The sequence below is a fragment of the Scyliorhinus torazame genome, chromosome 15 (genome assembly GCF_047496885.1).
Source record: "Scyliorhinus torazame isolate Kashiwa2021f chromosome 15, sScyTor2.1, whole genome shotgun sequence".
Classification (NCBI taxonomy): Eukaryota; Metazoa; Chordata; class Chondrichthyes; order Carcharhiniformes; family Scyliorhinidae; genus Scyliorhinus; species Scyliorhinus torazame.
Window position 1 is genome coordinate 170074423 of NC_092721.1, and position 13380 is coordinate 170087802.

Genomic DNA, 13380 nt, shown 5'->3' on the forward strand with positions numbered 1-13380 from the left:
ACTTCAACAACATGGGTGGAATTCTCTGGCCTCGTCCACGTGCGACCTGTCACGAGTGAGAATGGAAAATTAGGCTTTTCGGAAGCACCGGAAAACCCCAGCCGCGAACGGTGGAAGGTTTTGGGTCCATGTGTCTTTTTTCAGCAATACTCCTTCTCAACCCGTGTGAACTCCTGCATGTTCTGGTCACCGCCATTTCTCTTGTTTTGCAAATGACTGATGGTCCCTTTACACAGATTTAATGCTCTAACCTTTTTTTGTTCAGATTTGCTGTATACTGCTCGCTGTTATTGAAGCCCAAATTTTCTGTCATTTCATGCTTTTGTAGTACCTCTATTTTTTTGTTGTTTGTCCTATTGGCCCAAAGATTTACTTAAGATATTACACAAAATGTACACTTTACACTGATAGGGTGTTTCCAGATTCAAATTAATATGCAGATAATTGTGCATAATTTGAGACAAGCACACATGGAATGAGTGTTGAGGTATAGGATTGGACAGGCAGTTGGGTGGCGTATTTTGCATAAGGTGTGGCTGGTTGCTAGCTAATAATAATAATACCTTTTTATTCTCACAAGGATGAAGTTACTGTGAAAAGCCCCTAGTTGCCACATTCCGGCCCCTGTTCGGGTAAGCTGGTACGGGAATTGAACCCGCGCTGCTGGTCTTGTTCAGTATCACAAACCAGCTGTCTAGCCCACTGAGCTAAACCAGCCCTTATTGTGACGTTTTGTCGGCCTTTTGCTCCTTTTCTGTTTCTCAGCCCTTTTAGCACCTTTCATTATGATGTTTCGATGATTGAATTTACTTCCCCTCCTTGCATATTTTTCTTGCGCTTGTCACTTTCTCATGCTGTGAAAAGCGACCTTGTTGCCAATGCAATTAGTCCCCAGTAAGTCTGCAACAATGGTCCAAGAGACTGTTTATCTGACCCTTCATTCCTCCTTCTGACAGAATGTCTAACCTCTGTTCAATGTCACTTTGCTGTAGCTTGGCGACACGCTTCATGGAATTCCAATGAACAGAACTGAAGTTTATGTTTCTTTTTTAACACTGATATATATGAATTATATTGGCTCGTATATAAAGGTGTGTTATGTACTCTTGTTAAATAATTTTATAGATGTTTGTAGAATTTCAAATCGAGAATTAAACAATAGCTTTGAACCTTGAAAGCATTAACAATAAGAGCTGTGGCTGTCATGGGAACTTGGGTTTAGCATTGTGAATAAAATAAAATATATTTTTATCCATAGAACATTTTTCTTTGTAATAAAGGAGTGACTTTAAAACTTGGAGACTTTGGAATAGCACGCATGTTGAACAAGTAAGTTTCCATTAACTAAACCTATTGTAGCGCTGGCTTTAAAAACTCTGTTTATGTTATGCAAAGATAAAATGGGCGCATTATTTACTGTACTGTTAGGAGTTTGGAAAGTTAGGATTACTGCTTGAAGCAGAAAAGATTGAGATGATTCATTTTTTCACGATTTTCAGGATTATGTGATGTTTTGATTTATGAATATATTTCCCTGTGGTGATTGGGTCAATAGCAGAGATTAACGGGGGGGGGGGGGGGGGAAGAGGGGGGCGTTTAGCTTAGTTGGCTAGTTCGTGATGCAGAGTAAGCCATTACCAGCTGAGATTATTCTTAATCTTTTATTGTCACAAGTAGGCTTACATTAACACTGCAATGAAGTTATTGTGTTAAAGGCCCAGCCTTCTCATCCTTGCCCTCCCCCACTCTGCCTGAAGGCTGGCGCTCCTCAGGTTAAATCACCACCAGTCAGCACTCCCCCTCAAAGATATTATGGTGGCTTTACTTCTGCTTACGAGCAGAGGTTATCATTGGCAAAAAAGTTCAAAGGAGAGATGAGAAATATTTTCACTCAGAGTTAGAACAAAGAACAAAGAACAAGGAAATGTACAGCACAGGAACAGGCCCTTCGGCCCTCCAAGCCCGTGCCGACCATGCTGCCCGATTAAACTACAATCTTCTACACTTCCTGGGTCCGTATCCTTCTATTCCCATCCTATTCATATATTTGTCAAGATGCCCCTTAAATGTCCCTATCATCCCTGCTTCCACTACCTCCTCCGGTAGCGAGTTCCAGGCACCCACTACCCTCTGCGTAAAAAACTTGCCTCGTACATCTACTCTAAACCTTGCCCCTCTCACCTTAAACCTATGCCCCCTAGTAATTGACCCCTCTACCCTGGGGAAAAGCCTCTGACTATCCACTCTGTTTATGCCCCTCATAATTTTGTATACCTCTATCAGGTCTCCCCTCAACCTCCTTCGTTCCAGTGAGAACAAACAGAGTTTATTCAATCGCTCCTCATAGCTAATGCCCTCCATACCAGGCAACATTCTGGTAAATCTCTTCTGCACCCTCTCTAAAGCCTCCACATCCTTCTGGTAGTGTGGCGACCAGAATTGAACACTATACTCCAAGCGTGGCCTAACTAAGGTTCTATACAGCTGCAACATGACTTGCCAATTCTTATACTCAATGCCCCGGCCAATGAAGGCAAGATGCCGTATGCCTTCTTGACTACCTTCTCCACCTGTGTTGCCCCTTTCAATGACCTGTGGACCTGTACTCCTAGATCTCTTTGACTTTCAATACTCTTGATGGTTCTACCATTCACTGTATATTCCCTACCTGCATTAGCCCTTCCAAAATGCATTACCTCACATTTGTCCGGATTAAACTCCATCTGCCATCTCTCCGCCCAAGTCTCCAGACAATCTAAATCCTGCTGTATCCTCCGACAGTCCTCATCGCTATCCGCAATTCCACCAACCTTTGTGTCGTCTGCAAACTTACTAATCAGACCAGTTACATTTTCCTCCAAATCATTTATATATACTACAAACAGCAAAGGTCCCAGCACTGATCCCTGTGGAAGACCACTGGTCACAGCCCTCCAATTAGAAAAGCATCCCTCCATTGCTACTCTCTGCCTTCTATGGCCTAGCCAGTTCTGTATCCACCTTGCCAGCTCACCCCTGATCCCGTGTGACTTCACCTTTTGTACTAGTCTACCATGAGGGACCTTGTCAAAGGCCTTACTGAAGTCCATATAGACAACATCTACTGCCCTACCTGCATCAATCATCTGAGTGACCTCCTCGAAAAACTCTTATCAAGTTAGTGAGACACGACCTCCCCTTCACAAAACCGTGCTGCCTCTCACTAATACGTCCATTTGCTTCCAAATGGGAGTAGATCCTGTCTCGAAGAATTCTCTCCAGTAATTTCCCTACCACTGAAGTAAGGCTCACCGGCCTGTAGTTCCCGGGATTATCCTTGCTACCCTTCTTAAACAGAGGAACAACATTGGCTATTCTCCAGTCCTCCGGGACATCCCCTGAAGACAGCGAGGATCCAAAGATTTCTGTCAAGGCCTCAGCAATTTCCTCTCCAGCCTCCTTCAGTATTCTGGGGTAGATCCCATCAGGCCCTGGGGACTTATCTACCTTAATATTTTTTAAGACACCCAACACCTCGTCTTTTTGGATCACAATGTGACCCAGGCTATCTACACACCCTTCTCCAGACTCAACATCTACCAATTTCTTCTCTTTGGTGAATACTGATGCAAAGTATTCATTTAGTACCTCGCCCATTTCCTCTGGCTCCACACATAGATTCCCTTGCCTATCCTTCAGTGGGCCAACCCTTTCCCTGGCTACCCTCTTGCTTTTTATGTACGTGTAAAAAGCCTTGGGATTTTCCTTAACCCTATTTGCCAATGACTTTTCGTGACCCCTTCTAGCCCTCCTGACTCCTTGCTTAAGTCTCCTTTAAGCTTAATGCCTCCTTTTTCTTTTTGACGAGGCCTACAATATCACTCGTCATCCAAGGTTCCCGAAAATTGCCGTATTTATCTTTCTTCCTCACAGGAACATGCCGGTCCTGTATTCCTTTCAACTGCCACTTGAAGGCCTCCCACATGTCAGATGTTGATTTGCCCTCAAACATCCGCCCCCAATCTATGTTCTTCAGTTCCCGCCTAATATTGTTATAATTAGCCTTCCCCCAATTTAGCACATTCATCCTCGGACCACTCTTATCCTTGTCCACCAGTACTTTAAAACTTACTGAATTGTGGTCACTGTTCCCGAAATGCTCCCCTACTGAAACATCTACCACCTGGCCGGGCTCATTCCCCAATACCAGGTCCAGTACCGCCCCTTCCCTAGTTGGACTGTCTACATATTGTTTTAAGAAGCCCTCCTGGATGCTCCTTACAAACTCCGCCCCATCTAAGCCCCTGGCACTAAGTGAGTCCCAGTCAATATTGGGGAAGTTGAAGTCTCCCATCACCACAACCTTGTTGTTTTTACTCTTTTCCAAAATCTGTCTACCTATCTGCTCCTCTATCTCCCGCTGGCTGTTGGGAGGCCTGTAGTATACCCCCAACATTGTGACTGCGCCCTTCTTATTCCTGATCTCTACCCATATAGCCTCACTGCCCTCTGAGGTGTCCTCTCGCAGTACAGCTGTGATATTCTCCTGAACAAGTAGCGCAACTCCGCCTCCCCTTTTACATCCCCCTCTATCCCGCCTGAAACATCTAAATCCTGGAACGTTTAGCTGCCAATCCTGCCCTTCCCTCAACCAGGTCTCTGTAATGGCAACAACATCATAGTTCCAAGTACTAATCCAAGCTCTAAGTTCATCTGCCTTACCCGTAATGCTCCTTGCATTAAAACATATGCACTTCAGGCCACCAGACCCGCTGTGTTCAGCAGCTTCTCCCCGTCTGCTCTGCCTCAGAGCCACACTGTCCCTATTCCCTAGTTCTCCCTCAATAGTCTCACCTTCTGACCTATTGCTCCCGTGCCCACCCCCCTGCCATACTAGTTTAAACCCTCCCGTGTGACACTAGCAAACCTCGCGGCCAGGATATTTATGCCTCTCCGGTTTAGATGCAACCCGTCCTTCTTATACAGGTCACACCTGCCCCGGAAGAGCTCCCAGTGGTCCAGATAATGGAAACCCTCCCTCCTACACCAGCTGTTTAGCCACGTGTTTATCTGCTCTATCTTCCTATTTCTAGCCTCACTGGCACGTGGCACAGGGAGTAATCCCGAGATTACAACCCTCGAGGTCCTGTCTTTTAACTTTCTGCCTAGCTCCCTGAACTCCTGCTGCAGGACCTCATGCCCCTTCCTGCCTATGTCGTTAGTACCAATATGTACAACGACCTCTGCCTGTTTGCCCTCCCCCTTCAGGATTCCCTCTACCCGTTCGGAGACATCCTGGACCCTGGCACCAGGGAGGCAACATACCATCTTGGAGTCTCTTTCACGTCCACAGAAGCGCCTATCTGTGCCCCTGACTATAGAGTCCCCTATTACTATTACTCTTCTGCGCTTTGACCCTCCCTTCTGAACATCAGAGCCAGCCGTGGTGCCACTGCTCTGGCTGCTGCTGTTTTCCCCTGATAGGCTATTCCCCCCCCGACAGTATCCAAAGGGGTATATCTGTTCGAGAGGGGGACAACCACAGGGGATTCCTGCACTGACTGCCTGCCCTTTCTGGTGGTCACCCATTTCTCTGCCTGCACCTTGGGTGTGACCACATTTACATAACTGCGATCTATGACGCTTTCCGCCACCTGCATGCTCCTAAGTGCATCCAATTGCTGCTCCAACCGAACCATGCGGTCTGTGAGGAGCTCCAGTTGGGTGCACTTTCTGCAGATGAAGCCATCCGGGACGCTGGAAGCCTCCCGGACCTGCCACATCTCACAGTCAGAGCACAGCACCCCTCTAACTGACATTGCGTCAATTAATTAAACTTAAAATTATAATTTGTCTTTTTAAAAAAAATATTTTTATAAAAATTTCAAAGTTACTGTCAACTATCTGTTTCCTAGCACTAGATTTCTAATAGAAATGCGATAGCTAACTATAATACTCTCCGATCTCTGGCTTAGATATCCCTCTAAATTATAATTAAGTTATTATGTTTAATTAGTTACCAAATACTCAAATTCTTTTTAAATTTAGGGTAGAATCCCAACCAGCCACTCTGGCCACAGCTTTTCTGTGATGTCACTTCAGTTTCCCCCCGACACACACAATTTGAAAAAAGGTATAAAAGTAAAAATAAGTAAAAATCACTTACTTACCTTCTGAGTGTCTTAGATGTTCTCAGGTTCTCCCGCTGACAGAGACTGCTCCTCCACCTCCGAACCTTGACCTGCACAATGCTAATAATATAATATGGCACTTACCTTACACCAATGGGTCTTATTATTAGGTTAGAGGAGGAGGGCGGGTGGGAGACACTACACGTGTAGTGTCTCGGGTTTCCTCTCCACCACAATTTATTGGTTGGGGGGGGGGGGACTTCCCAGAGGTCCGCGGGTCGAACTTCCGGCTCCCGCCTTATATAAAAACAAATAAAACAGAAAAGAAGAACAGACACGGGACCAGGTAAGGCTTGTTAAAGTAAGTACTCACCTCCCAGAGGGCCCCTGCGCACCGCTGCCGCCGAAATCCAAAGGGCTGCTCCTGTAAAGGCAAGGTTTTTTAAAGTAAGTACTCACCTCCCAGAAGGCCCCTGCGCACCGCTGCCGCCGAAATCCAAAGGGCTGCTCCTGTAAAGGTAAGTGGTTTTAACGTCGCTACTCACGTCCCAGAGGGCCCCTGCGCACCGCTGCCGCCGAAATCCAAAGGGCTGCTCCTGTAAAGGTAAGTGGTTTTAAAGTCGCTACTCACCTCCCAGAGGGCCCCTGCGCACCGCTGCCGCCAAAATCCAAAGGGCTGCTCCTGTAAAGGTAAGTGGTTTTAACATCGCTACTCACCTCCCAGAGGGCCCCTGCGCACCGCTGCCGCCGAAATCCAAAGGGTTTGCTGGGTGGGTTCCCCAGTTGGTGGGTTCCCCAGTTGTCAGGTTCTAGAACACAACTTGAAAAGGTGGCAGGAGCTGATTCTGTAAATTAGCCTACAAGTACCCTATTTTCATTTCCATTTTAGTTCATAATTTCCTCCCTTTAAATCTGGCTTAACTATCAGAATGAATTGGTAGAATGTCATATCCAGCAGTACCCACCTCTCCTTCCCCCCACCCACCCCAACTGAGGTGTGTTCAGATGTGGGGCAGGTGTTTGAATGGATAGCAGGTTGTGGAGAGGGATCCTGCAGCCTTTTTGAACTCCCCCCCACCCACCGCTCCCTTCCTCCAATCAAGCTCCAGGTGGGGTGGGTGGAATTGAGGCCCTCACATAGTCACTTGGGGTCACTTAAAGATTTCATCCTGCCAGCGGTGAGTAGGGGACTCACCAACTGGGGAACCCACCCAGCAAACCCTTTTGAATTGGCTAGTGGCCTACCTGGCCGGCGTGAGACTCAGGAACAAGAAGAGGGAGCCACGCAGCAAGACACCCCAAGCCCTTGCAGACAACCACCGTCCCCCTCAACCTTGTTGTGGCCAGCGACCCCTGACTGAGAATCCATGGCCAATCCTTCCTGCAGGCCGAAGTGTAATACTGACAGTGACCGCTGCTCCTGGTGGCACTGCCAATGCTGGAGCTGCCAGTTTCCGAGTGGTTATCAGCTCTCAGGGATAGGATTTCGACCTTACTGGAGCCTTACTTGAGTTGGAGGACAGATGCAATCCAGGAAAGTTTCTGATTACTTCAGAATAGCATATTGCCCCTTGGAGAGAAGCAACATGAATTATCACCAGTTCTCCAACCAGTGAGCAATAACCTTGTTGCATTCATTAAATTCCACTCAAGGTCTGTAGGACAGGGATTCAATTTTGCGCGTTTAAACAAGTGGCTCATAATAGGCTCTTTATGCATCATAATTTTTAATAACAAGAAAATGTTGCTAAGCTACAGACCATTATTTTTATTTGTTGCCTAGCTACATTTTAGGATATTCTGTGGCAAACTCCAGTAATCTGTACTCTTAGTGCCTAATGTTCTAATCTTAATTTGTCACTATATTACCAAAAGAAACCATTGCTAGAAAATTAATTGTATAAAATCATCATGCACAATTTCTGCAAACTTTGGAAAACTGTAGTATTGGGCTAGATTTTACAGAGGGCTGTTGTCCCCAGCCACCCCCCACCCACCCCCGGCTAAAATGTAAGGGGAGCTTGCCCACAATCCCAAAGACTGTTCCACAGCAATTTAATGCTGGGAGTAGTAGTCATTGCTTTGAGGTGAAATTTGCACCCCTTTTAGGAGGAAGTCCTGCCTAAGACAGCTGCCAGTCAATTTGATGGTCAACAGCTCTGCAGCCTCAGCAACGTCAGCCGGGAGTGGTGACCACTGCTGAAACGATAGGCAGATGCACCACAAAGAGGAGCCCAGATAAGTGAGGGATTGAGGGTCTCAATGAGAGGGTTGGGAGGCCCGAGTCAAGAGGCCTGTCATAGAATCCCGACAGTGCAGAAGGAGGCCCTTCAACCCGTGGAGTCTGCACCAGACCTCCGAAGGAGCACCGTTCCTAAGCCCATGCTCCACAGTAATCCCAGTTATCCCGTAATCCCAACTATTCCTTTTGGACATTAAGGGGCAATTTCGATTGGGCAATCAACCCGATTGCCTGATCACCAATCAACCAGGCCAGGTGGAGGAGAGGGTGCCCGGGGGCCTGCACAAGATTTCCCACCCCCTTGCCTGACACCAGCCTGTGCTTCCCACATGGCATGAGCCTCCAGTCCCAGCCTATCTAGGGCTTGTTAGCAGGACCTTTAATTGTAGCTCCCAGACCCAGACCGAGAGTTTAAAATAAACCAGCTTGACCTTTCACTCTTTGCCGTCTGGAATTATTACCCTATCCCACCAGCTCCAAATATTAAATTCCGCCTTAAATCTCAGCAATATTTCTTTGTTTCCTCAATCGGGTTTCCAATGAGGTTTGACATGATTGACATAACTGTACCATGGGCACATTCTGAAGAGCTTACTCATTGCAAATGAAGAAAACTTGCATAAGAAGAAGTAAAAAGTTCAGATTCCGCCTTTCATTACTCTTCCAGAAGGATCTCAAATTATTTCATGTCCTTCTCAGGAGAGTAACAATGAAGAGTGTAAATCTGAGCCAGCGAACAGCTTGTCATCATTCAAAGCTATGGGGTGGGATTCTCAATCCCACCAGACCCGTTTACTCGGCCAGTGTGCCCTGGCCTGCAGCAGGATTCTCTGACACGGCAGCCGGCCAATGGGGTTTCCCATTGTGGTCACCCCCATGCCGTCAGGAATTCCGCAGACGTGAGTGCCGGCGAAAGGAGGCTCCTACCGACGGAGAATCCTGCCTATTGTATTTTTTTCAATCCGTTAAATTGCTAACTACTTTCACATCAGGGACGAAATTCTTCGGTATCGGCGCGATGTCCGCCGACCGGCGCCAAAAACGGCGCAAATCAGTCCGGCATCGCGCCGCCCCAAAGGTGCGGAATCCTCCGCCCCTTGACCGGCCGAGTCCTAACCTTGAGGGGCTAGGCCCGCGCCGGACTGATTTCCGCCCCGCCAGCTGGCGGAAGTGCCCTGCCAGCTGGCGCGGAAATGACATTGCCGGGCGGCGCATGCGCGGGAGGGTTAGCGGCCGCTCATGGCATCCCCGCGCATGCGCTGTGGAGGGAGTCTCTTCTGCCTCCGCCATGGTGGAGACCGTGGCAAAGGCGGAAGGAAAAGAGTGCCCCCACGGCACAGGCCCGCCCGCGGATGGGTGGGCCCTGATCGCGGGCCAGGCCACCATGGGGGCACCACCCGGGGCCAGATCGCCCCGCGCCCCCCCCCCCCCCCCCCAGGACCCCGGAGCCCACCCGCGCCGCCTTGTCCCGCCGGTAAGGTAGGTGGTTTAATCCACGCCGGCGGGACAGGCATTCTAGCAGCGGGACTTCGGCCCATCCGGGCCGGAGAATCGCGCGGGGGGGGGCCCGCCAACCGGCGCGGCGCGATTCCCGCCCACGCCGAATCTCCGGTGCCGGAGAATTCGGCAACCGGCGGGGGCGGGATTCACGCCAGCCCCCGGCGATTCTCTGACCCGTCGGGGGGTCGGAGAATCTCGCCCCAGGTTTTACCGTTAAGGCACATGTGGTTTTATGTTAAAATGCAAACTGGAATGCAAAATTATTTGGAAAAATGGCAAGTAGTTTATTTAGTGTCATAATTTAAAAAACATTTTTGTTTTCTTTTCTATTCTCTGCAAGTACCATGGAGCTGGCACAGACGCGGATAGGCACACCGTACTATTTATCCCCTGAGATTTGTGCCAATCGACCATACAATAACAAAACGTAAGTGTAAACGGTGTTGTCAACAACAACTTGCATTTATATAGTGCTCTGTAACAAAATCTGAATTTTGTTTCCTTCTCATTCGCTTAAACCCAGTCACGCAAGGTTTTAAAAATGTTTAGATAGCTGTGCAATATTGGAGGTTTCATCAATTATAGTCTGGAGAGAGAAGTAACTCAAACTTAAACAATGTTGTCCATGGCTGACATTTAAATGTAAGCAGTCAAATATTCAAAATTCAGGAAGTCCTATTTCAAAAGCAGAAAAAGGGAATTTTGGTTAAAATCCTGTAAATATGGAAATTACTTGCATGGAGTCATCCACCTCCAACTGTGTCAAGGCTTCACTCATTCGGACAGACAGGAAACGTATGGCCAGTTCCACAAACAGGGCAGTGGGGCCCCTGGTGATAGCTCTGACAGCATCCATGACACCTCACACCAGAGGCATCCTGAGGTACAGTCCCAAGCATTAGCTGTTCGGAATAGACACTTGAAATTCTCTACTCAGCTCACTTGGCTTTACCGCCTGCCTGCTCATTCTGTGAAAAGCCTCCTGCAAAAGCCTTCTTTTCAACTGTACCGTAACTTCTCAATCCTAGCCATTCTATTTCTGTTTCTGTTCCTCAAGCTTACTGTCGAATTATCCCCCATGTTGAAAGGTGATTTTCCACGTAAAGATCATCTACATAAATGGACTTTTCTGATCTGGAAGATATTTTGAGGATAAGAACTTTTGATTCAAAAACAAGGGAAGTCCCAAAATAGATCTGTAAAGACAATGAGGCATTTGAGTCTTCTACTTCTGTTATTAACTGTTTGATTCTTCTTGTAGCATGTATAAATTGTATATTTTAATATAAGCTGCAAAAATTAGAGCATATCGTTTAGTGCAGAGGCAGGAGTTGTAATGATAGGGTGCAAAAATGATCCTTTGCCATTGTAAATGTACCTTGTCTGTTTGATTTAATGGCAAACCATATTTAAATGGAATATGTTTCAGAGAAGGGGAGACAATTTTAATGTTATGCGGATCAATTAATTCACCCAGTTTCTAATTTAATACCATAAAAGGAGTATATCAGTCAAGCTATGTGAAAATCTTTGTAATAATTGATAACTATGCTCAAATATGTAAATAAGAGGAAGCACAATCTAATCACAATTATTTATGCCTCGGTATTATCTTATATATATATATATATATAAGCTGTTGCCTTGATGTACATGTAATTATTTTTGATTTTTGTTTAGTGATATTTGGTCTCTTGGATGTGTCCTATATGAGTTAGCCACTCTGAATCATCCAGTAAGTACATTAATTATCAAACCTAACTTAAGAGCAAAAACAGAAAATACTGGACAATCTCAGCAGGTCTGACAGCATCTATGGAGAGAGAAATGAGCTAACGTTTCGAGCCTGGATGACTCTTTGTCAAAGCTTTGTCTTTGTCCAGTATTTTCTGCTTTTGTTTCAGATTCCATCATCCGCATTAATTTGCTTTTAACTTAAGAGCAGCTTAGTGCACCAGGAAACTAAAATATATCATAAATTCGAGAATAAGTGTATTGCGATATGCAAATATGTTCAATGTATCTAGACGCTTCAGTGATGCTCTCCTATTCCTGGCAAGGTAGCTACTTCAAATAGTTTCACTTTACCCAGATAGTAAAAGTTACATACAATTGGACAACCACTGACATTCGGAGCACTATTATTTTCAGGTATTCAGCACAGTACAACTTTACATGTATCAGGGTGAATTTCTGCATAAGTTCTCTGTTTTTTCTCCATAACTTAGGAAAAGTTGTGTAAACCTTGAATGACAGGGTAAATTATTTAGGCAAATGAACTGGGGAACCCTACAAATAGGCAGCCCACATTGTACCATGCATGGTATAGATTGATGTTCCAGATTTTGGCTTAAACCAGAATGCTTTTTTCTTCCACTCATCTGATCTTGGTGAACCATCTCCAATCTGTGCTTTGACTTGAAACACAATGGCTGTGTCTACCCTTATTTATGCCATGGGCTGGTTTAGCTCAGTTGACTGGATAGCTGGCCCGTGATGCAGAGTGAGGCCAGCAGCATGGGTTCAATTCCTATGCCAGCTGAGGTTATTCTTGAAGGCCCCACCTTCTCAACCATGCCCGTCACCTGAGGTGTGGTGATCCTCAGGTAAAATCACCACTTTTGCTATTTTGAAGTATCAAAATAGCCAAACACCACCCCATCAGTCTACACTCAATTTTCAGCAAATTGACAGTGCAATTAAACAACACTTACAGAGCAGTTACCTGTTCAATGAAGCTCACTATAATTTCCGCCAGGACCATTGAACTCAAGACCTTGGGCGTCATTCTCGGACCCCCCGCCGGGTTGGAGAATGGCCGTTGGCCGCCGTGAATCCCGCCCCCGCCGAAGTCTCCGGTACCGGAGATTGGGCGGGGGCGGGAATCGGGCCGCGCCGGTTGGCGGGACCCCCCGTTCAATTCTCCGGCCCGGATGGGCCGAAGTCCCGCCCAGAAATTGCCTGTCCCGCCGACGTAAATCAAACCTGGTATTTACCGGCGGGACCAGGCGGCGTGGGTGGGCTCCGGGGTCCTGGGGGGGGGGCGCGGGGCGATCTGACCCCGGGGGGTGCCCCCACGGTGGCCTGGCCCGCGATCGGGGCCCACCGATCCGCGGGCGGGCCTGTGCCGTGGGGGCACTCTTTCCCTTCCGCCTCCGCCACGGCCTCCACCATGGCGGAGGCGGAAGAGACTCTCCCCACTGCGCATGCGCGGGAAACTTTCAGCGGCCGCTGACGCTCCCGCGCATGCGCCGCAAAACTGTCAGCGGCCGCTGACGCTCCCGCGCATGCGCCGCATTTCCGCGCCAACTGGCGGGGCAACAAACGCCATTTCCGCCAGCTGGCGGGGCGGAAGTCCCTCCGGCGTCGGCCTAGCCCCTCAATGTTGGGGCTAGGCCGCCAAAGATGCGGAGCATTCTGCACCTTTGGGCCGGCGCGATGCCCGTCTGATTGGCGCCGTCTTTGGCGCCAGTCGGCGGACATCGCGCCGTTGGGGGAGAATTTCACCCCAGATTCCAGCTTTAGTGT

At 47.6% G+C, this 13380-nt stretch overlaps 1 protein-coding gene across 1 annotated transcript in view; it reads left to right on the forward strand.

Moving 5' to 3' along the window:
- Positions 1-13380, forward strand: part of LOC140391980 (serine/threonine-protein kinase Nek5-like) — a 116682-nt gene that overhangs the window by 42529 nt on the left and 60773 nt on the right. The window contains exons 6-8 of the mRNA XM_072477094.1: positions 1259-1329; positions 10193-10279; positions 11533-11587. Of these exons, the coding sequence (XP_072333195.1) occupies positions 1259-1329; positions 10193-10279; positions 11533-11587 (213 nt within the window). The remainder of the gene's footprint in view (positions 1-1258; positions 1330-10192; positions 10280-11532; positions 11588-13380) is intronic.